Source organism: Excalfactoria chinensis, chromosome 4 (assembly GCF_039878825.1).
Source record: "Excalfactoria chinensis isolate bCotChi1 chromosome 4, bCotChi1.hap2, whole genome shotgun sequence".
In the NCBI taxonomy this organism is placed as follows: domain Eukaryota; kingdom Metazoa; phylum Chordata; class Aves; order Galliformes; family Phasianidae; genus Excalfactoria; species Excalfactoria chinensis.
Genome location: NC_092828.1, coordinates 56,650,159 through 56,673,650, shown reverse-complemented (window position 1 = coordinate 56,673,650; position 23,492 = coordinate 56,650,159). Strand labels below are relative to the sequence as shown.

The following is a 23,492-nucleotide window of genomic DNA, read 5'->3' as shown; positions in this document are numbered from 1 at the left end:
GTTTTAATTTCTCACTAACAGAGGAAAAGTCTTTGTGCATTATTGCAAAAAAGTTTAAATGGATATGGTCAGAAACAGCTGTGCTTGCTCTCAGGCTGAGCCATTTGCTGCAGCCTGTGTGATTCCTCACTTAATTTGAGTGGCTGTGGATTCTTTTTGCTTTTAGCTCCAAACAAGAAGTTTACGATTCAAGGAAAAAGGGGAAAGGAACCGTCTTCGGCATTTTTGTGAATTACACATTCCTGTGGCCAGCAGGAATCACACAAGCTGAGAAAACAATTTTGCTTGCAAAAGTTTTGCTTGGAGTTAGGGAACGGATTGTGAAATTACTGAGCTCAAGTAAAACTTCAAAAGGACAAAACACAAATTAGGAAAAAATGTGATGGTGAGCTTGTGACTTGTGTTATGTGCAGCTTCCTCCTTTCTCTCTTCTATTTCTGGTTTTCTTAAACTTGGACATAAGGAGAACCCAAATGTGTGTGACTGAAACCTCTTTCAAAGCACAAAGAATGCCAAAATGAAAGCTTAATTTGCAGCTCTCAAAAGCAGCTTCTTATAGTTAACTTGAGTTAAGCATACCTGAATCTTTGTTATACAAATCTGACTGCCAGACTGTTTTGGTGCAGGGCTGTGCTATAAGCAGTTGGAGGTTCCTTTGGTCCAGCCTATAGCGGGTTAGTTGAGAAAGTGTTAATTCTGGTTTATTGAGTCATCACACCCATCACTGTTTCAAATAAATAGAAGATAAACTGGAACTAATGTTTGCATCTGACTCCATTTGGTCTGTTTGGCTGCATCACAGCATAGTATTTAGCTGCAGCACTGTAATGGGAACTGTGATTTTTAAATTTTCTTTCCCTGGTGCATTGCTAACTCTTTTGCTTTCTCCTTTTATCTTTGTTTATTTGTTGGTTTGTTTGTTTTTGTTTCTTGTTTTTTGTTTCTCCCCGGTTTTTGTGGTAGTTTGTCTTTCTTCCTCCTTCCCCTCCAAGTCCAAATCTGATTTCTTGGGGAAGGGCAGTTTCTCATGAGTGCGTAAATACTAATTGCAAATTTGAAGACATATTTCTGGAGAGGCTGTTATATAAAAACACTAGACTCTAATTTTTAGAAGCATCACATGCCTGTTTTCTCAAAGATTGCTTCCTAGATATCCTGGAAATTGTTATAATGCCGTATGTTTTTGCCAGTTATGAATCTGTGCACTATGAGGAGGATGAGCAGAGTGGATAGGGAAGCGTGCTGCCTGCTGCCTTGTGGTATTTCTCTCCCTCCAGTTAGTTGATTCGTATCAGTCCTGTAAAAGGGAATAACTGTCATTCGTATAAGATTCATGTGGGTTTTACTGTCAAAGTGGTTGTAGTGTACCAATGGCACAGTACGGACTGCAAGAATAGCAACTTTGTCAGTGTCTTGTTTTCTACTTAGAGGCTAATACTTAGAAAATGCTGACCGAAATTTAAGTGCAGTTATGAATAAATTAAACTGTTTCCAGGTTTTTTGAGTCTGACATTACAGAAATCGTTCCCTTAAGCTCATACTCCTAGAAGTTTTTAATAAATCCTGTCCTGCTAATCTCACCTACTTGCACAATGTGAATGTTACTTGATGCCTTCACAGCATGACAAAGAATGTGGCAGCTGGAGGACTAAGCATCTGCTTAGTTGCTTGTGATCTAGGTCAGATAAATGTGGTGATCTGGATAATAAATAATCCCCCAGACAGTTTCCAGTGCATTTGTCTGACATTATGCAGAAGCGATGGTAGTTTTATCATTATCCATTTTCCTTCTGTTGCAGTATTGAAAAGAGCATTCTAAGACAAATCTGGAAAAATATCAGTGTGGAAGTCAGCCAGGAAACAAAATGAAATTACACATTAAGATGCTTGCATTAATATGTTGTTATACTATGATTGGCTTATTTGACATTTAAAATGAGAGAAAAGACGGGCAGTGATGAGGGAACTAATTGTATTAGATGTAGCTGAAGATGCTGCTTCTTTAAGCTTGCTTTTCTGAGTCATCCTGGTTAAGATTTATAGTGGCTGTCTAATTCTTACAATGGAAGATCTGATTAAGTACTTGCTACGGTTCTGCGTCCACATTGCTTTTGGGATTATGCCAGTGCCTGTAGACTGATTGCCTGAAAAGATAGATTTCTCAAGTCCTGAAAGTTCTGTTTTTTTAATATTGATAATTTTCAAAGATTTAGTTCTGTTTTTGTTTGTTTGTTGTTTGTTTTTGTTTTCCTGAAAGATTAACTAGTTATGTAAAACATAAGCATTGAAAGAACCAGGTGCTTAAGGTGATGGGTCTACCTGTAACAAGTGCATTGGGAGTAAGACTTAGGTAGGTGAACAGCTGATTACTGTTGTCTAGTGATACCTTTATTGCTGCTGAGACTCTCAAGGTTGAGGTGCCTGCCCTTATAATGACTGGGGCCTGGGGCACTGAGTGAGTAGCTTGTCCAAGTCTGTGCCTGGGCTGAACTGTAAAGAAGTCTCAAGTCTTGTTCTTTCATTCTGTGTACACGTCAGCTTTCCTAATTGATTGTATTTATTTCTACTTTTAAATACAGTATATGCCACAATACTTGAATACTGATAGAAGTATAGTTGCTGTGGTTTTTTTCTCGGACCCTTACCTTAGCGTGAAACTACTGCTCCCTATTTCTTCCAAGCTCATGCACAGCCACAGCTGTCCTAAAGTTTTGATGCTCAAAGTGACAGGCAGATGGAAGCTGGAGAGGTAGCTTGCATCTGGGTGTATGCTGAGGCCCTTGTCATGTGCGAGGTGGGAGTGCCAGTTAGATGTGGGGGTTACAAATAGCCCAAGGCTGTTATGAGACCATGTCCATGCAGGGGCCTGAGCCCTGCTATGTGCATGTAGGACACTGACATGCCTGGCTTTTGCCAACTTCTGAGCCACTATAAATTATGATATTGGCATACTCCTTTGTGTATTTCTCACAGCAGGCTCAAGACATGTCTTGAACAGCTGGTTAGACGTGCTTGGTATTTGAATCCAGTTTTTCTTGCAGTACTGCTGCGTTGTTTTGCTTTCATGACTTTTAGAAGAACGTACATGATGAGTTGCTTCCGCTTTGGGTGCTGGGTTTCCTGAACAATCATTTTCTCATGGTTGCACAATTCACACAAAACCTGAAGTGACTGTTCACATCTTGGTCCTGTGTTTAACTGTGAATTGCATTTAGGCATGGGGGAAGTAGCAGAAAAAGATGTGGAAACAGAAGCTGCATGTTGATCAGTCATTTCTGGTATTTTGGTTGAATGTGTTGTTAAGCTCAAATTTACCAGCTCACTGTTTCTAGTAGGCAGGCTTTCTTGAAAAGTAAATGCTGTTGGTGTCATATACCAATATGCTTTATGCTGTACATGTAGTAGTGTCCCAGTTCAGTCAGTGGTGTCTTTTTTTTCATTTTCTGAAAAATGTATTTTTTTAGTAATCTGTTTGCATTCATAGAATCTTAGAATGGCTTAGATTAGAGGGGACCTTAATGATCATCTTGTTCCAACCCCTTGCCACAGACAGGATTGCCAACCACTGCTAGATCAAGCTGCCCAGGATCCCATCCAACCTGGCCTTGAACGCCTTCAGAGTTGGGGTATACAGACCCTCTCTGGACCTCACTACCCTGACTAAAAAATTTCTTCCCAACACCTAACTTAAATCTTCCCTCTTTTAGTTTAAAGCCATTCCCCCTTGTCTTACCACTATCAGGTCATGCCGAAAGTCAGTCTCCCTCGTGTTTGTAAGCTGCTTTCATGTAGTGGATGGCCACAATGAGGTTTTCCCAGAGCCTTCTCTTCTCCAAGCTAAACAATCTCAACTCCCTCAACCTGTTTTCATGGAAGAGATCCTCCAGGCCTCTGATTGTCCTCCTCTGGACCTGCTCCAACAGCTCTATATCCTTCCTGTACTGGCGGCCCCAGGCCTGGACGCAGTACTCCAGCTGGGACACCACAAGAGCTGAGCAGAGGGGGACAATCACCTCCCTCTCCTTGCTGGCCACCCCCCTTTTAGTTCAGCCCAGAACTCAGTTGGCCTTCTGGGCTGCGAGAGAACACTGCTGGCTCATGTCCAGCTTCTCATCCATCAGGACCTCCAAGTCCTTCTCCACAGGGCTGCTCTCAAGGAGTTCTCCTAGTCTGTTCAAGTATTAGGGATTGCTTCTACCCAAGTGCAACACCTTGCACTTGATCTTGTTGAACCTCATTAGATTCTTTCCATTGTAGAAGGCCACCAGATTGGACAGGCATAATCTGCCCGTGATGAAGCCATGCTGGCTGTCTTGGATCACCTCTGCATCTCATACGTACCTTAATGTCTCTTCTTGGAGGACCTCCTCCATTATCTTCCCAAACACAGACATGAGGTTCACTGTCTGGTAGTGAGGCTTTCCTTCTGTGTGCATGTGGACCTTTCCATGGCTTGGAATGTATTTATGTGTGCAAGGATTATTATCTTCAGCTTGTATGTGTTAATTGCTCTGGGAAGCAGATGGCAGTTAATGAAAGCGTAAATTACCAGTGTTACCCTTTTAAAGTGGAAACTAGCCATGCTGTAGAAGAAACATTTTGCGTTACTAAGTAATATGGTAGTAAAGAATGAATGAATTGATGAGGGTAGTGCTTGGTGGAGAGCTGCTGGGTCTTGTTGTCACAGCATAAGAGCACTGGTACCATGTAAGGTAACCGACATCCTGTTCATCCTCCTCAGAACACCGCATACCAGTAATTCTTATCTTTGGGTTGTGGCTAGATAATAATTAAAATATTATGTAAAAAAAAGAAAATAAGAAGTTTCAGTTCTTGTTTGGACCACATGTTTGTGACTAAAATATCATGGTGTGATGCTAACATAAATTAATTGTAACTTGTGCTGATGCTCCAGAGTGCGTTATAAAACAGATGTGTTTTAGCTACTCCTCTGTTTGTAGTATATAACTGTGGGCATTCTGCCTTTAGTGGAATGAACTTGGAGGGGAAAAAAAAAGTCATTATAGTTTTCTCAGTATATCTCTTGCTTCTGGGGAATTGTAGTGCTTGTTTGGAGAGTTTTATTATCAACCATAAGAGATTCTTGTTACCCATCCTCCAGCAGTCATGTGTTGACTGAGAGCAGGATGAGAAAATACACAAGTGGGAGCAAAGGTAAGTAAGAGTCAGCAATTCTCTGTACAACCTGGGTTGTTGTGTTTCTTTTAGTCTGCAACCCTGCACTTAAAGTGAGATTGTGAAACCCTGGTCACAAGATGAGCTAAGTGGCAGTTACAGCCCTGTGCATATGTTTTTGTTTTACTTTGTACCATAAGCTTTTGTACCATAAACTTTGTACTATAAGCAACCACTCAAAAAAACAACTCACATTTGTTTTGGCTAGTGCCAGCCCTCAAACTTTCTCACGGACCTTGGTCTTTTGGCTTGAAAGGTAGTGATATTTATGATTTTGTGCAATCTCAGTGAGCCACATCTAACAGATCTAGAGGCCTAATGGACTGCAGGTGGGGAATCACTAGCCTTCAGTTTGCAAAGAGCTCTAAAGCTTTTCTGCAGGGTGAATCCTGAACAAAAGCACCAGTTCAAAATTAAAGGAGCCTTAGGTGCTGAAAGGGCTTAATGTTCTTTGTTATGTACCTTCTGACTCTGATCATGCTTGAGATATTCATGGAAGCATGGACTTCATCTGTTCAGGACTGTGAGAAACAATACTCCCATGGTTTTGCAGTTATTTTTTCTTAATGCAGGTAACCCAAAATTGTTGTGATATTAGTAAAAGCTGGTTTGAACCTAATATGGCTGTAGTAGTAGCTTGTCTTGTGCTGCTGAGCTCCACTGAGCTGCTTCCTCTGCCTTTCACTACCTTCCTCAGTCTTCTCTCCAGACCAAGAGGGTTCTCTTTTGCTTGCCTGCTAAGACAAGCCAAGTGCTGCTTGTGGAAGCTCTGTGAGGCAGGCAGGGGGCTGTGTTCTGTGAGGTTCTGTCTTATGCTGGACATGTTCAGAAGAGTGATGGAACTGACTGGAAAAGCTTAAACCTGAAAGCAGTGCTTTTCATTGAGTTGTGTTTGGGGATGTGTGTATGTGTATTTCATCTTACTCTTGTGAGTCATGGATAAATGCCAGCTCAAACCGGCCAAGGAGAAAATCTGTGAGTTTGACTGAAGAATGCAAAGCCCAGTGCTGATTAAGAATCCTGTTTGTTTTAGTATCTCACAGATGATATGGTAACATGATATTTCTCCCACTTTAGTTTTGGTATGTAATCTAGTCTCAAGAAACATTAGTAAATGAAGGAAGGAATGGATTGAGAAAATTACTGTAAAATGTATTTATATACATATATTTGATCCTTAATTTTTCAGTGCTCAGTGGTTCAAGAAAATGACATAGTACAGCAACTGTGGTGTAAGATACAACATTCACAAAGAGCTCTAGTTTGGGAAGAGCAGAAGGAAAAGTAAAAAGCCATAATTGCCTTCCTATCTTCAGTTTATATTTCAGAGCTAGTTCTTGTTCTTTCACAACTTACCCACCTGTGAAAATGACAAGTAAATGGATTAAGAAACAAATGAAAGATCTTGACTGTTAGCCATCTTTACTGCTTCCAAACTGCTTGAAAATAAGAAGTGGAAAGTATGGATTGTGCTTGGTGTTGGTGCAGGAGATCATCCATTTCATGTTTTAGAACTGGTGGTGCAGTATTAAACCTCAGATGGTCCCACTGAAGTCAGCAGACTAATATGGGTAAACGTTGTGGTATTGAAATTGATAATAATGGTTTGCTCTTCTATGAACAATTGCATGATAGAGTTTCCATGCAAAAACTCTGTAATGTTTACCTTATTTTGAGTTTTAAAAAGAACAGCAAGGAAGACTATGAAAAATGCTTGTGAGATTTAATTTGGATACCTGCTGATTATACTTGGAAGCCTTATTAACATAAATACTAGCATATACCTAAAATAGACTATTTCATCATATTCTGAAGAATAGTAGTTACTTTTTATGTAAATACAAATGCTGACAGCATCCTTAGTATTGGCATTAGTGGGATGCATCACATTTATTCAATCTGGTTCCTTAAGCTTTACTTTCATACATGATTATGCTATCTCTGTGCATCTTGTAGTAACTTATGTGCTTGTTGAATTTCCATCGTATGTGATGGGGACCTAGAAGGATCAAAGGAGGGTTTTGTGTGCTCCGGCAGTAGCAATAATTGTGAAAGGAAAAGAGACAACCGGCTTAGGAAGGTAATGGAAAGGATGAATCTGAGCAAAACTGTGTTTGCTGCTGTTCAACAGCACTACAACAGGAGGCTGTGGATGCCCCATCCCTGGAGACATTCAAGGCCAGGCTGGATGTGACTCTGGGCAGCCTGGTCTAGTGGTTGGCAACTCTGCACATAGCAGGGGAGTTGAAACTGGATGATAATTGTGGTCTTTTTCAACCCAGGTCATTCTATGATTCTGATACAACAAATGATTTTGTTTTCTTTTGGGGAGCTAAGCTCATTTGACATTCACAACCATCTCTCTTTTACTTTTCCTGAAGTAGAAATGTCACTTGAGATGCTGTGGCTGAGCAGGACTGTTGCTTATGCAGTACAGTAGGAGGCCCCCTGTGGTTCTGAAGTCAGTGTGGAGGGAGCGCTTTGTGTCCCTGCAGTGTTCCAGGAGCTCACAGAGCATGGCATCTCTAGGACCTGCTTCCTGCAGAAATAGATACATATCATTTCCAGCTCTCATTACCAAGTGCATCACTGAAGACTTCAGGTTTTTACTTATTTTGTTGCCACTTCCTATGTGCAGCAGGTTAAATAAGGTTAGCTTCTTTGTTTTGCAGACTTCTCATTGTTTTTTTCTGCTTTTAAGGGACATTTTATAGGTACTTTAGTCCCAGAACTATAAAGTCAACAGTATGGAAGAAATAAGATACAAAATTAGGATTCCTGACTCCTTTCCTTCAGACCATCTCCTTTTGTGGCAAAGAAGCCATAAGTTATCCAAAGTAAGGTATGATGAAATAAGAGTGTGCATGATTCATTCAGCATCTTTTTAATCAGAAAAGGACTTCCAGCTTTTCAGAAGCTTGCTGTAGGATAACCACTTTGCAGAACTCTATTTATTATGGTTGCTTTTGATTTCAGTGTGTGCCTGTGGAGAATGGTGTGTAGAGCGGCTCCTGAGCATCGTGCTGTTGTTGCAGGACTGGGCTTGACAGAGCAACATCTGCCTGCCCTGTCCCAGCCTGTAAGCTGGCTGGGAAAGGTGGGGCTCAAAGCTGAAAAATGCTTTTCATACACTCTCCAGTTAGCTGTCTACAATTGCTTGTGAGAAGTAACAGTTGAATTTCAGGAATATGCTTTTCAGCTGAAAAATAGAGGCTGACCAGACTGGCTGGATCAAGGATACTGCTTTTGGTCATGGCTATTGTTCAGGGAAAAGAACAGAGATTTCAACAGTGCTTGTGGATGTTGATCTTTGGTGTGAAACATTTGCAGAATTCTATCTGGAGGATTTAAAAAAGTACATACATCTCAAAGCAAAAAGCATAGCATGATGTCCAGCTAGATCAACTTCACCTCTTGCATACATGTATTTAACACTGAGGTGGTTAGATTACAAATGCCATAGAGATGGCTGTAAGGGTGAGTTGAAATTTACCCCTAGATTGTGTTCAGTGTCCCCGAAGGTCACTGTGACAGCTGCTGAGTGACATTGGGTTTGGCTGGTGGTGAGGCAGGAAGCCAAACTTGGAGGGGAATCTTCAGTGCTGGCATCACTGTTGCTGTTTCTCTCACTGCAGAACTTGAGTTGAAGTGGTTCTAGTAATGCTTTCTGTTGTGTCCTATCATTCTGACAGAGGAGAGCAGAATGCTACTGTTTTATTATCTAGGACAAGAAATGCATTTTCAACTGGAAAAGTAGCTTTTGATATTATGTCATTTTAAATCCCGTGTTAATCACTTAATGAAGGGGGCAAAGACTTCTGTACAAAAACTTATGCTGTCTTGTGACTTGACCCAGTGAGCAACTACTGCATAGCTATCAATCTTTTGCTCTCTAGATTTCAGCTTATGACTTCAATTATATGGAAAATCTGAAGGAAGCAGATCCCTCATGTTGGTTTGAGCTGTGGGTTTTTCTTCTCTTTTTTGAGTGTGGGACATAATGGGCTACTGCAGGAGCCAGACTGAAAGATCTGAATTAGGAGAACTGGAATACCTATCTTAGTTTGTCAAACAGCTCTGCTACTCCCATATCTGTTGAAATGTTGTGGTTAACTTTATTACCCAGGTTAATTTTAGTCTTTTCTTCCGTGCTGAAATTAATCTTAATTTCTCTGCTTTGATAAGGAACTTTGATAAGTATTTAGTAATGGTTTTGCTTTTGCAGTTGTATCTATGTAACAAGATCTTTGATTAATTAAAGAGTGCTGCAAAATTGCTGCTTTATTTTCCTTTAAATAACACAATTGAAGAAATGGAGAGGACTTCCCGTCTCCCTTATTGGTGTGGTTTAAAAAGAGTTCTTCTTTCCAGTCTAACTTCTAATTTGTTTTAAATTGTATTCTCATGTCTCACTCTATCCTTCTTAAATCAGTAAAAATAGAAGAACAAAATTCATCTCCTTAAAATAGAAAGGCTGTGCAGTGTAACAGAAGCATACAGTAATGACTGTTACAGCATGGGTATTGTCATTCAGCTCATTGAAGTATGTCTTAGATGTGGCTTTACTGGGTTAGGGTTCTCTGTTTCTCTCTTGCACTCTAGGATCCTCCTGCTGTTATATTGTGATTTCTGCATTGTAGGTTGCTTGTATACAATTTATTCTAAGTCTTTTTCCCTTAGAGATTTGGGATTCAATGACTTAGAACCAACTTACTTTCAAAAACAAAGTGCTTGCTTTTTCTTAAGGTCTGTGATACGCCAGAGTAGAGTTTTAGAAAAGAAACCAACAAACTTTGTGCTTTTTTCTCTTCTGAACTACCCATGCAGAAAGCAATAGTTCTCTTGTAGCAGTCTTGTCTCCTACGTTCTTGTTTCACAAGACACTGGCTGGTCACTTGAGACTGAAACTTTGTGCATTTGCCTCAAGCCATACATTCTAGAGTATTTAAACATCATGTTTTTAGTTGAACCTAAAAAAAACTAATTATCTAAATATTTATTTTTGTCATCTCACAAAAGAACCATTTTTACTGAAATATGTGCCAAAAATCTTCTTTCCTGTTGCTTTTGTACTCCAAATGCATAAACTGAGGTAAACCACAAGCCATTTGGATAAGTTATCTGATTTCAAATGATAATACTTTATAATGTTTTTTGCAATGTATGATGAGCAGATGGAAGATGACAACTTAGTCATTTGTATTAGCCTTGTTAAATTCAGACTTCAGCAGTTATAACCTATAATTTCCATTATGCTTCATGATTGGTGCTTTTTTTTTTTTTTTAATTTCTTTTCAGATTGTTCATTCACTTGGTGTCAGGTCATGTTAGTTATTCAGTTTCCTTTTTCCATCATCTTGCTTGTTTTATGCTTGCCTCTAATACTCTAGCACTCTGCTTGGTGTATGAATAACCTGATTTGAAAGACAAGTGTATTTCTAGTGTTGTGAGCAGCCAGTACAGTTTGTGCCAGTGAGTGCTAAAGCTTGAGCTATAAGGCCAATACAGCTGAAGTGCAGAGTGATAGATGTGCAGAGTTTATCCTACAGACTTAAGTTGTATTATTAGTGTGTGCTGGTGAATATTCAGCAGTTGTCCTGCAGTTAAGTGATCAACCTTTTCACCCTGGTTCTTTCTGAGTGCAGTTGGATAATAATTGCATAAATTTTCCTAGGATATAAGAATTTTTCATTGCTAGACATCACAGACTGCTTCTACTCTAAATGTTTTGTTAGTTATTTCACTGTTTCCTTGATAACAAAAAAAACCCACTGTATTTGAAGTACTGTAGCATGTACTGCCACGTCTGTCATATGGAGCAGCAATAGTCTTTTAAAAGATAATTTCATCAAACAATTGTGTGTGTACAAATGAATACAATGCATAGTTGTCTTCCTGTGTTACAGGAAGTGTGCTAAGTGAGGACTGTGCTTGCAAATAAACTGTTGGTGCTGGGTCCAAAGCAAAAATCAAAAGGTCTCATTTTATAAACCAACTGTCTAGAGCATACTCATGCACCTGCCCCAGAAATGGTAACAGAAACCAATCTAAACATTTTATATATTAAAAAACAAAACAAAACAAAAACAATCACCTTTTGTTCCCTTGCAGAATTGTTGGCTTATATTTTTCATCATCATTTCCATCAGTGAAATGCAAAGATGACTGAACAACAGCAGTTGATTTCTGTAATCCCATGCATTGCTTTTCACACCATTGCTCAGCCAATGAGAGAAACTGCATTATTTTCTCTGTCTTGAGAACACCTTGTCCCAGAAATGGGGAGTGCACAGCAATGCAGCTAAAGCAGCTAGAGAAAAGTTTTTAAGAAGATACGTCATTTCACTCTTAAATTATACATTCTGTACTCATTTAGTAACAAAAGTAGGACGTGTGATAATAAGCCAACCAATTTTTGTTAAAGCGTAATGGATATAAGGAATCTTAAAAACTTACGTTACTGCATGATGTATTGCAAGTCTTTTTATTTGGAAACAGAATGAAGAATGAAATTTGCATTAGAAGACTAAGCAAATGGCTCACTTTCTTGCTTATAAGATGTGTTTCTATGGCTATGTACGATTGCAAGTTTTTTATACTTAGTGCTTCTCATGGGGATGTGGTTATTGCCACTCTAAATTGCTTTTTTTTGTTTGTTTTTGTTTTTGTTTTTCAGTATTCATCTAGTAATGTTTAATTTGGGAACTAGATGCCACTGTTGCTTTGACTGGAAACTCATATTGGAAAAATCCCAAAGCAGTGAGGCTTTCACTTGCTTGTGTGCCAGTAAATTTAAAGTCAGATGTTTTTCTCCAAGTTGGAGTTGTCTGCAATATTACATAGCAGTATTGTATGACTAGTTCATTGGGTTCATGTGAAGTTTGTAATCCGAAACTGACAGAAGGATTAAGAAGTTTCTGTGTGCTTAGAGTTCAAATATTGTATAGCTACAGACACCAGAGATGAGTCATATTCTTCTTTTGGTGTATATCGTACAACGTAGTTAAATGTTTAAATAAATACTTCCTGGCAAGTTGGTTACTCTGCATTCATATAATGAGCAATAACTTTACTCTGCTGTCCAGGGCAATAAACTGGAATAATTAGAGAAACTTCCAGGTGAAATGATGCTGGAACATCAGGGTCTTCCTCTAGCAGCTGTTTAAGTAAGAAGGCCATTAAGAGCATTTCCACATTTCACATGTTTTGGTGCTTTCAGCTGTTGTTATTGTTTTAATGGAATCCTGTATTCAGTATACAGAAATTGGGACACTATGGTATATGCTTATGGCTTTGGTCTGACCTAATTAGAAGCTTCAGTTTATGGTTCAGCCGGATACAACTCCAATCAGATAACAATTTATCAGATTTAAAAAACAAATTCTTTTGACACAAATACGTTAAGATACTTTACGCTTAAAATCTGTATTTCACAGCTTTGGAAATAAGCTCAGCAAAAGCCTTTTTCACTTGGGCATCTTGTTTAGCTGTCTGATGCTATGCTGCTTCTGGAATCTCCATATAACAGTACAGCCTGTCCTCTGCACCACAGTGCTGCCAGCTGTTTCTCTGTCAAAATTTAGGTTCATTTCCCTTGTGTCTAGCTACAGAGAAGATTATTTTTGAACTTTTCCCTCTGTGGGAGCCTGCTGAGACCATCCCAACTTCCTTGATGCTGATGGTTCCCTGTGGGCTTTCCCAGGCTGGGAGAAAAATAAAGGGAGTGTGATGCAAATCTTGCCAGAATTCTTAACCTCTGCCTTTTGAGTTTGGGTTTTAAGTTTTTGGTGTAGAAATGCAGTGAATTGTCAAGTATTTTTCCAAAGTGTGTTCTTTCTTCACCTTTTAATAAATAAATAGCTGGAAGGTTCGGCTCTTGGCCACCACTTCTTGAACTATAGGTCATAGCTGTTCATTTGTCTGATTCCTGGCTGTGTTTTCCTCCATCTTCATCCATTTAGAATTTCATTATACTTGGGAAAATGAAGTCTTTCTCAGCTTACTGCAAGAATTCCATGTAGTTTTCATGGTCTGTTCGAGCAGATGAAATGGTGAAAATCTAACTTTGTTTTCTGAGCCTTTTGAAGTCCTACTAATGACAAAATATTTGGTAGCTGTATTGCATACAACACTAAATCTAGGTGCACAAACGTGCTGAGTGTGTGTTTGGACATGCTTTGTTGTAGAGAGATTGCAGAATACTGCAAGTCTGATGTTCTTGGGAATTTTTGTCTACATGTGCACATATTCAGACGGGCAGTGATGCCATAAAAGTGACGGTATTTTGAGATGTCTGCTATTGTGTAGAGAGAAAGCATGGCAAATGGTGCTTTTTTCAGTTTTCATGTTTAGTGTTGATATTTCTTCAGAGTTGATATAAAGCACCATCAAATATTTCAAACCCTCAGCTGAAGATGATTTTAAAGATGATAAAAACGCTGCTTGCTCTGTTCATTTATTGTGGAGGTGGCTACCATCTCTCCTTGTGTTTTGGCTGCCAAACATTTCCCATTATGGAGTTTTCTTCTGACTTGTCTTTGAAGTGCTGACACTACCATTGTTTGCAGGAGATGGCTGATAGACTGAGCAAGCAGAAAGCAGTCTTCTTTATTGCATGGAACTGTGTTGAGGATTCATTTAGCTGCAAACTAGGGAAAAGGTCATTTCGTTTTTGGTTGTTTTTTTTTTTTTTGGTTAGTTCGTTTTTGGTTTTTTTTTTTTTTTTTTTTTTTTTTTTGTTTTGTTTTGTTTCTCCCCTGGTTTTCTTTGCTGCTGAGCAGGAAAAGAATCCCAATCATGCTGGAGCTCCTTACTTGGACATGAATGCTCTGAGGTGATGTTTGTTGCAGCAGCCATGGTGTGAGAAACACCCAAAAGCTTGCTGTATTGTGACCTTCCCACCTCAGGCTGTGCTATGTTCCCTCCACAACTTCCCCAACTGCATCAGGTTTCGGTCTGCTTCAGCGCAGATGAGAATTCTGTTGTCAAATAATGAAGTCAACACTGTTTCTTGGAAGGGAGGAAGATCTTTGCTGCACTGATGGGTCATGTCTTGCTGCTGTGTTCATGTCACAACTTGGCTGCCATACCCTGTTGGTTATTAGAATTTTTTAAAAGTAAAGTGCTCTGAATTCAGGGGGTATTTCATTTCAAATGTGTGAGAGATCCTCATTTCAGTGTGTAGTTTTGATTAGGTGAGAATAATCCCACATCAACAAAACTTTTGTGGGTTAGAGTATATAGTACCAAAATCGAGTGTCCACCTAACAGTAAATTATTTCTTTTGTAATGAAAATAACATTCCAACAAAATGTTTTCTTTTATGTAAACGTTACAGTTATTGTTTGTGAAATAAGTCTGGGAAAGAAAGCTATTCTCTGGGGTCAAAACACTTCTGATGCTGATGTTGGATAAGTATCTGTATAATAAACAGATTGTTTTTTCCTGTCACTACTTCATTTCTTTGTCAGACTTTTCCAGTTGAGGAAGGTGTTCTCAGTTAACTAGCGCAGTTCTTCACCATTTAAAGTTTAACTGTGTGATCCCATTTTCTTCTTGCTGAACATCCTTTTCAAGTACATATATTTGCAAATTGTACTTGTGACACTTGTGGCTTCAGTGGGACATAAATAGTTTGAGAAACAGGAGCGTAGCCATCCTGTAGAACAAATAAGAGTAAAAGAAACAATGAGTAAATGCAAAAGGATGTTGAAATGTGTGGTGTTTGGCAAAAGGTTGAATGGAAGAACACAGCATACTTAAATTTCTGTTCCACGTAACAGTTGAAGTTGACTTTTAAAAGACTGTAAGTCTCAGTTTCTGCTAGAAAGTTCACAAATAGGAATTCAGTCTCACCTCCTGAGTTTGGGATTTTATTATCGTTCATTTAAAGATGCACAATCTTTGAAAACAAATGTAGTTTCATGTTTTCAAATTCAGTCACTCCTGGAAGACAGTGTGCAGATCTGGACACTGATGTCCATCTTGCTGCTATTTGGCGCACTGTGATGTAGGGGAGTTTCTGAAACGCTGGTGTTTCCCCGAGTACTGTTGAAATTTGGTAGAATAATCTCATGGTTCTCTGCACTGCAAGTTAGTTTTTCTTAGTCCTTGGTTTCTAGTTGTTTCTTCTTTTAGTTTGTGTTGATGAAACTGAGGTTTAGAGGGTTGGGAGGAAGGTTGTTATGATTTCCTTGAAGGCAGATTATTGTGGAATAACAAAGAAAATTCCCATCATAGTTGATTGACCCTTCAAGCAGAGTCTTTTAAGATGCAGGTTTTATGTAAAGGTACTGAAGTAGTGACTTGATCAGCAGGGTTGTAGTGGCTAGGGACAGAGATCATCTTCTCCTCCCTCCCCCAACACCCCCTTCCTCCGAGAAATGTTTCAGGCTGTGCTCCTTTTGAGCTGAATGGAAAGATCACATCACCACCTGAGCATTCACAGGGGTGCACTTTTTTGCGAGAGCTGCTGTAGATGCTCTGGGAGAGCACCTGTCTCCCCAGAGCCCCTGAATGTGCTCGTTTACCAAATGCCTGTGACGCAAAATGCCCTTGGCAGGGTGGAGTACCGCTGCCTTTCTAATTTCAAAGATCCAGATTAAAAAAAGCAAACAACCAGAGCCCATGAGGGTGTGGTGCAGCTGAGTGACACTGAGATAGGACTTGGCAGCTTCCCTACAGCCACACAAGATGCTACTTTGTGATATTGCGCATATGGTAATTAGCCACTTAATTGGTGCTTTCTTGATGTTGAGGAATGTGAAGTTTGTACCCTTGCACTTGTGAGAACAGAAAGAAGAGAAATGAGTTAAATGTTTTCATGGTTGAACACTGGAGAATGAGAGAAGGTAGATAAGACGATGAGTGTTTTATTTTAGTATGCTGTATGCTTTTTTTTAAGAGAAAATAATGGATTGAGATTCTGGATTTTTTTTGTGTGAGTTTTGCATATCTATGAGTATAGATATCTACACAAATCTGTGGTCTTTATTCAGTTTTAATTAACATGAAGAATGGTGGGTTTAGTACTATAATATGGGATTATGCATTTTAAAGGAGGAAAAACTTAAAATAGTAACCTAACAAATTGAAATCTTAAAAAGGCTGTGTTGTTCTCTCCTTTAGGAAGGAGGTTAGGATGAGTCTGTCACAGTGGTCACTTGTGACTTACTCAGGTATGAGAAGCTGAGTTCAGTCAGGGAAGCCATCCACCTTATCAACCCGTTTCTTTGCAGCATATTTACACTGCACACAGTGATCTCAGAATGGATGAAAACGCTCATCAGCAATGACAAGCCCTGTGGAAGAAGGACTGAAGACTAATTGGTTCCTAATAGAGGCAATGTTCTGATGAATATTAATGTCTCCTTTATTCATTATTTGTATTTCTCTTATTTAGTAAAGAATAAACACATCGTAACTTTGATATAATTACTTTTTGTATTCTTCGGAGGCCAGTGGGAAAGTATTTGATTTTGGTCCTTAAAACTTGCTGCTTACAATAGACAGTATTGTTGTTGTTGTTTTTTTTAATCCTCCATAGCGTTTTTTTGTGTACTAGGTACTGCTGGTGGAATGAGATGGTGAAGTCAGAGGAGGCTGCAGCAAGGCAGCAGGGGCTGAAATGTGGGGGCATTGTTGTGATCCCAACACGAGTGCCGAGGGCTGCCCATTGAAATGGGAAGATGTCAGTGGAAGGAAACTTTTTATTGGGTGGTGCTGATGGATTTGTCACTAACCTGAGCATGTAAGCACAGAGGGTGTGAAGCATCTGCTGCTGAGTGATTGGGGGCTGTTTCTGTTTTGGTGATTCTTTCAGTATACTTAGCAGATGATACTTAGCTAAGTATCTATTCTAAGTGTCACTGAGTTGGAATGTGTTACTACTTTTAATCTGCCACACAGCTTGCATCTACTAAGTTGATAAGTAAATCTTGTTTATCCATCTTGCTCAGTTAATAGTAAAAGTCTGTTCATCATCGCAGTTATGGTTTGTATTAGATTCATTGTTCACTTTACTATAGCAGACGCAGAAGAGAAACAAAGTTTCTTTTGTGAAGGTAGTAGCAAAGTTTATGAGGAAGGTAGCAACAGGGTGACTGGTGGGAAGGCTAATGTTGACTCTTCGTGCTGAAGATGAGCTTGGTAGGTAAATCTAGGTGTTTGCTAACCTTTGTTATTGAAGGATAGCAGAGCAATTTGAACCCATGTTAAACAAAGCTGCTGTCAGTCTGTCATTCCTGCAGGATGTCTGTTAGAATAAAGAAGATTATAGTTAGCAATGAGGAATGGAGAAGTAATGCCAGCTCTTCTTAGATAAGTGACTTGATACTATAGAAGTAAAGCTTGAGGTAGAAATCTGCATCTTACTGTAGAAAACATTAATTAAAAGGGCTGTTGCAAGTAACTAATTCTCCTGCCATGCAAAAGAGGTCTAGCATAGCCTAGACAAGGATACCGTCTTGCTTTGTGCAGGAACCGTGCCTTAGGTGAGTAGCACTGAAGTCAGTTTTGACCTCAGGGCAAGCAGAGGACTGGTTGCAAGAGGGCTGGCCATGCCTAGATCCTCATGTCGTCACAGCGGCTTGACTCAGATAAGAAACAAAAATATTTTTCACCAAACCTAAGTGGAAAGTATTCATGTGGAGGCATCAGCAGCACATGTGGTGCAGGATGCTTGGCTTGAACGCAGGTGCCTGGTGCGGAAGTGCTCCAAAGCAGAGCAAGGGAGAGAGAAGCTTCTTGTTCCTTATAATGTGTTTCTAAGTAGCTGCATTTAAGCATGAAAAGAAGAGTGTACTGGCTGGGACAGTAACAGAGAGAAAATTAATTCATGTTCTCTTAAGAATGTGAGTCTTCTGAAGTGAATCTGCCTTATGGATTTGCTAGGAGTTACAGTTTATTCAGTGTTTGGTTGATATTTAAACACTGTTTAATCTTGGATGCCCTCTTCCTTTAGATCATCATCAGTAGCTTTCAATGATCAACTTTTACCAGCTCAGTAGCTTTCAATCTGGTGTTATGTGTTGAATGAGGAAACTAAAATGAAGGCCTCCTAAATTCTCACTGTACTTTTTTTCCTTAATAGACTTGAGTATTATTCCGATAAACACCAGAGACAGTGCCATTTGATAAATATTTTATGCTCACATACTGTGTTACTCTGTTATGTAGCTGGCACCCATATGGTTCTGTTTCTGCTTTATATAACGTGCTGCTCTTGCAACCTCTGCCACTGATGGGGAACAAACAATTCCAAGGTGCATCTGTTAGTGTAGGCTGAACAGTTTTGCTGCAGTAAGGGTCTTCTAACAGAATGTAAGAGAGCCAGACTATGCGTATGAAACTTCTACAGTAAGCAACAATGCTCAGCATTTAAATGATAAAGCACTAGTAACAGAGTATAGTGCTTACAGTGGCATCAACAGGCAGGTTTTGTTTCACCTTGATAAATGCTTGTGTGTGTTTATGAATGTACTGTAGACTATGTGGAATTTAGAAGGGCAAAGCTGTGGAGCAGTTTCTTGCTTTTTGCCCTCCAACTGAAGTTTTGACTGCAGATGCTGTCAGGCTTCTGCCTCTCTGGCTATGGTTTGTCAATGGTCAAGAAAATCCAGAACATCGCTGTTGTCTTTTTAAGTCTAGCTGTCATCCTCATCTTCCTGTGTAGAAGAGCAAGCTCTGTATTCTCATTCTGCCTTTTCTGCTAAGTTTTCCTCCATCTACTTGATACTCAGCTTTGTTGCTTTTACCTTAACAAGAGGCAGAGCAGAGACTTTCCAGCTTATATGAATAGAGAGGCAGCGGTAGTTCTGCCCAGCACAGTGTTTGCTTTATGTTAGACCAGTGCTATTTTGGCCCAGGGAATGAAAACAGAATGTGAACATGAAAGTAAATTTAGACAAAATTGAAAAAACAACAACAAAAAAACCCACAACTGAATGATATTTTAAACGTTGGGTGGTTAATCTTGCAGTTAGTATGTGCAGACTAAGCAGGATTAAATATCTCTTTATTCTGGCAGCAGCTGGGACTCATTGCAGCAGTCTGTTGCACCAAATGACAGTTGTCCTTACCTGTTCAGGAGGTTCACCTCTTCCCAGTCCAAAAATCCCCAACCTCCTCCCATCCTCACATACTTCCTAAAATCTTGTGGAGCAGTTCTTAAACATTTCACAGGGATGTGTGGAAGTACATTGCAAAACTTTAATGCATTTTCATGACTTCGGTATAGGAACTCTGCAGATCTAGCTGTAGAATGTTAAAAGGTTACCGCTTCCAACCCTTGTGTAGGAATTTCAATCCCTTAACAAATGTGGTAAGGAGAAGTGTGTGAATGTCACTTTCTGAGCCTGTGAGAAGCGCAAATTGTTGCTTTTCCTACTAAAAGCACTGGAGTGCAGGAGCACATTCTGCTTGCAGCCACTGTCACCAGAGTGGTGGGATAAGCTGCCCTTCAGGGGATGGTCTCACACCTTCTCTGGTAGGATTTGGCAGTAGGGAGGGTTTGGGAAGAGGCGTGGGGTTGTTTTGTGCCTGCATGCAGTGCTGTGTGCCTCCCTATGCTCTGTGCTGTAGTCACAGTAATCCAAGTACTTCACCTCTGAAAGTAGGGGAAACAGAATAAACGGTTCTTTTCTCCAGAGAGGAGTTAGCTCTCATGTGACAGGGCTTTGGCAGGAGATTATCGGATTCTAAAAAAATTAAATAGGTATCGGAGAGTGTGAGTTGATAGACCCATTCTCCCACAAATAAACTCTCTTCAGCTTCATATTGTGACTTGGCTCACAGACTAGTATAACATCAGATATTTGAGAAACTTGTTTTTTTGAACTTTTAATCCTTTTAGAGCTAGCAGAATGTTTTTCTTTAGTCGTTTGCTTTAGAAGCTTTTTAGCCCACAAGATGTCCTGCTGCTCATGGGCTGAAGAGTACATGTATGGGCTTCAGAAACAGTTGCAAAAGGAAGACAAATACCTGACAGTGTGACATTGATGGGAGTAGCACCTGTAAACAATAGATGAGAAAAGATCTTAGGAGAAATTAATGAGAAGAAAGAAATGTGAAACGACAAGGATAAAAAAGCATTTTTTTGTTGCCTTGCTGTCAGTAGAGTGTTTGTGACTTAACCTTTGATGTGGTTGAATTGAACTTTCATGCAGCTTTGTATGCCAGAATTGTACTTGACTGTGAGAGGGGATGCTACACACAGTGTATTGCATGCAGGACCTGACATAGTTTTGGAGTTTTTTGTGTTTTTTATTTATATATTTTTAAAGAATGTTATGTTCTTTCAGTTCCTGTTCAATATTAAAAAATGAAATGCTTAGCCAATGTGCTAAAGGTTTGTTCTTAGCCCTTTTAGAACTGCACGTGATGTGAAAAAAATTACAGATTAACTAAACATTTCACACTGTCCTTAGCCTTGGCTGACACCAAAAATCTGAGTAAAACCTCTACTACTGAGTAAGAGTGTACCGAGATGAACATCCTTATTTTTTCTTTCCTCCGTTGTGCAATTCCTTCCCTTCAGATCCCGTGATTTTACCAAGCCTGCACATGCCAGCACAACAGAAAAGTGTTTGTATACTGCTTATCTGGGGTGTTATAAATCCTAGTAAGGGCTTTGCTGCTGAATATAGAATCTAATTACTTCCTGAGAGATGTGGAGTGTAGACCTCTGACCCCAAATCATCAAATACTAGTAGATAAAAACTATGTGAAGAAAAATGGGTTAGTAATATTAAAAAATAAAAAATACAAAAAATGCAATAATACAATATGAATACTGCGAACTTCACTTTTAGCCTGGTTTTAAATCCGTAGAATTTCTAGTTCCAATGGAACAATTCTTCTCAGTTTGGCTTAGGTCTCCTAGTGAAATGTTTATACATGTCTGCATGACATGTATAAGAAATGCTAAAACATGTGTTTGCTCTAGCAAATCCGCTAGTGAGTATAGGTTAGCGGTGAATCATTTTGCTGTCACAACTTATTCAGTGTTGTGGCTTAAACTTCTGTAGTTACAAATCTGTTTGTATAGCTGTGACTTTATGGTGAAGTGTAAGAATAGGTCTGATACTGTATAGTTGATTGCACTTGCTTTGTACTGCATAGCCTCATACAAAGAAATCTGTGTGACATATTTTCAGATGAGAGCAGAAGAGGCTTAGACAACATTTGTTAGCTTGTAATGTCCTTAGGCAGACCTGTGTGAAGGGTTTATTGTAAAAGTTGATCAGGGGTAGGAGGATTTTACAGCCTTCTTACAATAATTCTCTAACCTTCAATCCTTGCTTTTTTTCTTTGCAGACCTTTCAGCAGCCCAGAGAAAATTTGCCCATTCTCTGAGAGACTTTAAATTTGAATTTATTGGCGATGCAGAGACAGATGATGAAAGATACATAGGTAGGTAAGAAGTGATTATAAATGGCTATGATTTTTGTCATCCCATCCTGCAACATGATGAAACTTCTGTTTTTTTTTTGTTTTTTGTTTTTATTGTAGATGCTTCTCTTCATGAGTTTTCAAACTTCTTAAAAAATTTGGAAGAGCAAAGAGAAATTTTGGTGAGTTGCAATAAAAATTGTAAAGAGCTGTTCATATGCCAAAGAATAAGATGAGTTAAAGTTGCTTGCTGCTTTTTTAATCACCAGGGTGTTGATATTGGTTTCTTAAGAGCGAAAGCTCTCGTTGTGCAGTCTTGGATTCTGGAGTCTAGAATTAGAGACAGCAGTTAATTCTCATTATTGAAGAAAACTATTGTGATAAAGATGGAAAGCTACAAGTTGGCTTGGTAGTGTCCCAATAGCTTATGGCTAGAGTGAGGAGTAAAAACCACCTTAGCATTCACATTGTTAGTGTGAAATGCAAGATGGTAGACACGTGAGGTAGGAAAATTGGCCAGGTTTGGATCCAGGTTCTTTATGGCATCAACTTCAGGATTTATGAGGATTTGGGATGCAGTCTGTTGGCGGGATGCAGTAACAGACTTGCAGATCTTTTCTTTGTAGGTGGGTGATCTTGTGTATGGTTGCATAGGCAAACAGTTAATCAATTGTATAGATGGGGAATGCTCTTCATTCAAATATCTGTGGTTGCTTAGGGTTTTGGTATAATCTGGATCAGGTTGGCTGCTCATGGACCATGAGCTGAGAACTCTACAGTGTGCTTTTGCAGTCTTGATTTCCTAATGGGAACTGCCTACAGTGTAGAAGTATGTACATAAGCAAGAATAACGATGAATAATTTTTGTATACTTTTCTCCCTGACAGTCCTGATCCCTTGAGTGTGTTGTTATGTCCTGGTATCTTGTTCTGATATGGAACCATAGTTAGGTTAGATTAAAGGTCTGTGTAGCTCCTTGCAAATTACTGAAGTGTTACTTTGCCAAATTATAGTGTTTGCTCCACTATGTAGTAATGCTTCTTTTGTTTTGTAATTCTGAAGTGGCACTTACTCTGTTTATTCCTGCCAGCCATTGCTGTATTTTATTTCAGTGAAGTTCAATACATCTGTGTACTGAAATTCTTTGGCAGACTTTTCACAAAGGTAGACTTTTCACAAAGAAAAGTACTTCGTGGGTTCTCATTCTGTTTTCCACTTCATTTGGGAAGGTTTCAGAGTTACGCAGCATGTTCCATTGACTGTGTCAGTAGATCTTCAGCAGTGACAGATTACCTGTGTGGTAGGCTGTGCAGAAACCAATGTTCTTTGTATAGTAAAAAGCTTCTGTTTTTCAGACTGAATGCTATAAAAGAGTTCTGCTTACTTTTTTGGTATGCTGTTCATGATTACACAGCAGGCATTATTACCCAAAGCTAATTCATATTAGTTTTTTGATGAGAAAAGTATAAAATGAGGTACTGCATTAAAACAGCTACAGTTAGGTAAAAAAAAAACTAGGGAGTATATTGTGGGGCAAATATTTGATTCCAGATGGAAACAGTATACTCCCTGGGTTATCGGATGACCATTTCACTGCATCTATAGTCCTCTAAATGTTTTGTATCATTCTAAGAGCGAGCTAATATAACAGTGGGCATAAATCTCTGAGAAAATAGTTGTGTGGTGCTTGGTAATTATAGTTTTCAGCAGCTGCTGCTCTGACTTCTCAGAGTATGCTTTAACAGTGGCATGAGCTGTTGTCCCATCGAGAATGTGGGGTTATTGCACTCAGATGTTTGGAATCAGGTCAGAGATCTACAGAGTTTCCATTAAGATACGAATATTACAGCAGGATTATTTTCAAAAGCATCCACTCTTCTTCATGTTAACAGCTTATTTAGCATTTT

The 23,492-nt window shown here is 39.2% G+C and overlaps 1 protein-coding gene across 2 annotated transcripts in view; it reads left to right on the top strand.

Annotated features, from left to right (window-relative positions):
* The window catches only part of ARHGAP10 (Rho GTPase activating protein 10), a 126,228-nt gene that overhangs the window by 11,781 nt on the left and 90,955 nt on the right, over positions 1-23,492 (top strand). For both annotated transcript variants that reach the window (XM_072334663.1, XM_072334661.1), the window contains exons 2-3: positions 21,511-21,606; positions 21,706-21,767. In XM_072334663.1, the coding sequence (XP_072190764.1) occupies positions 21,511-21,606; positions 21,706-21,767 (158 nt within the window). The remainder of the gene's footprint in view (positions 1-21,510; positions 21,607-21,705; positions 21,768-23,492) is intronic.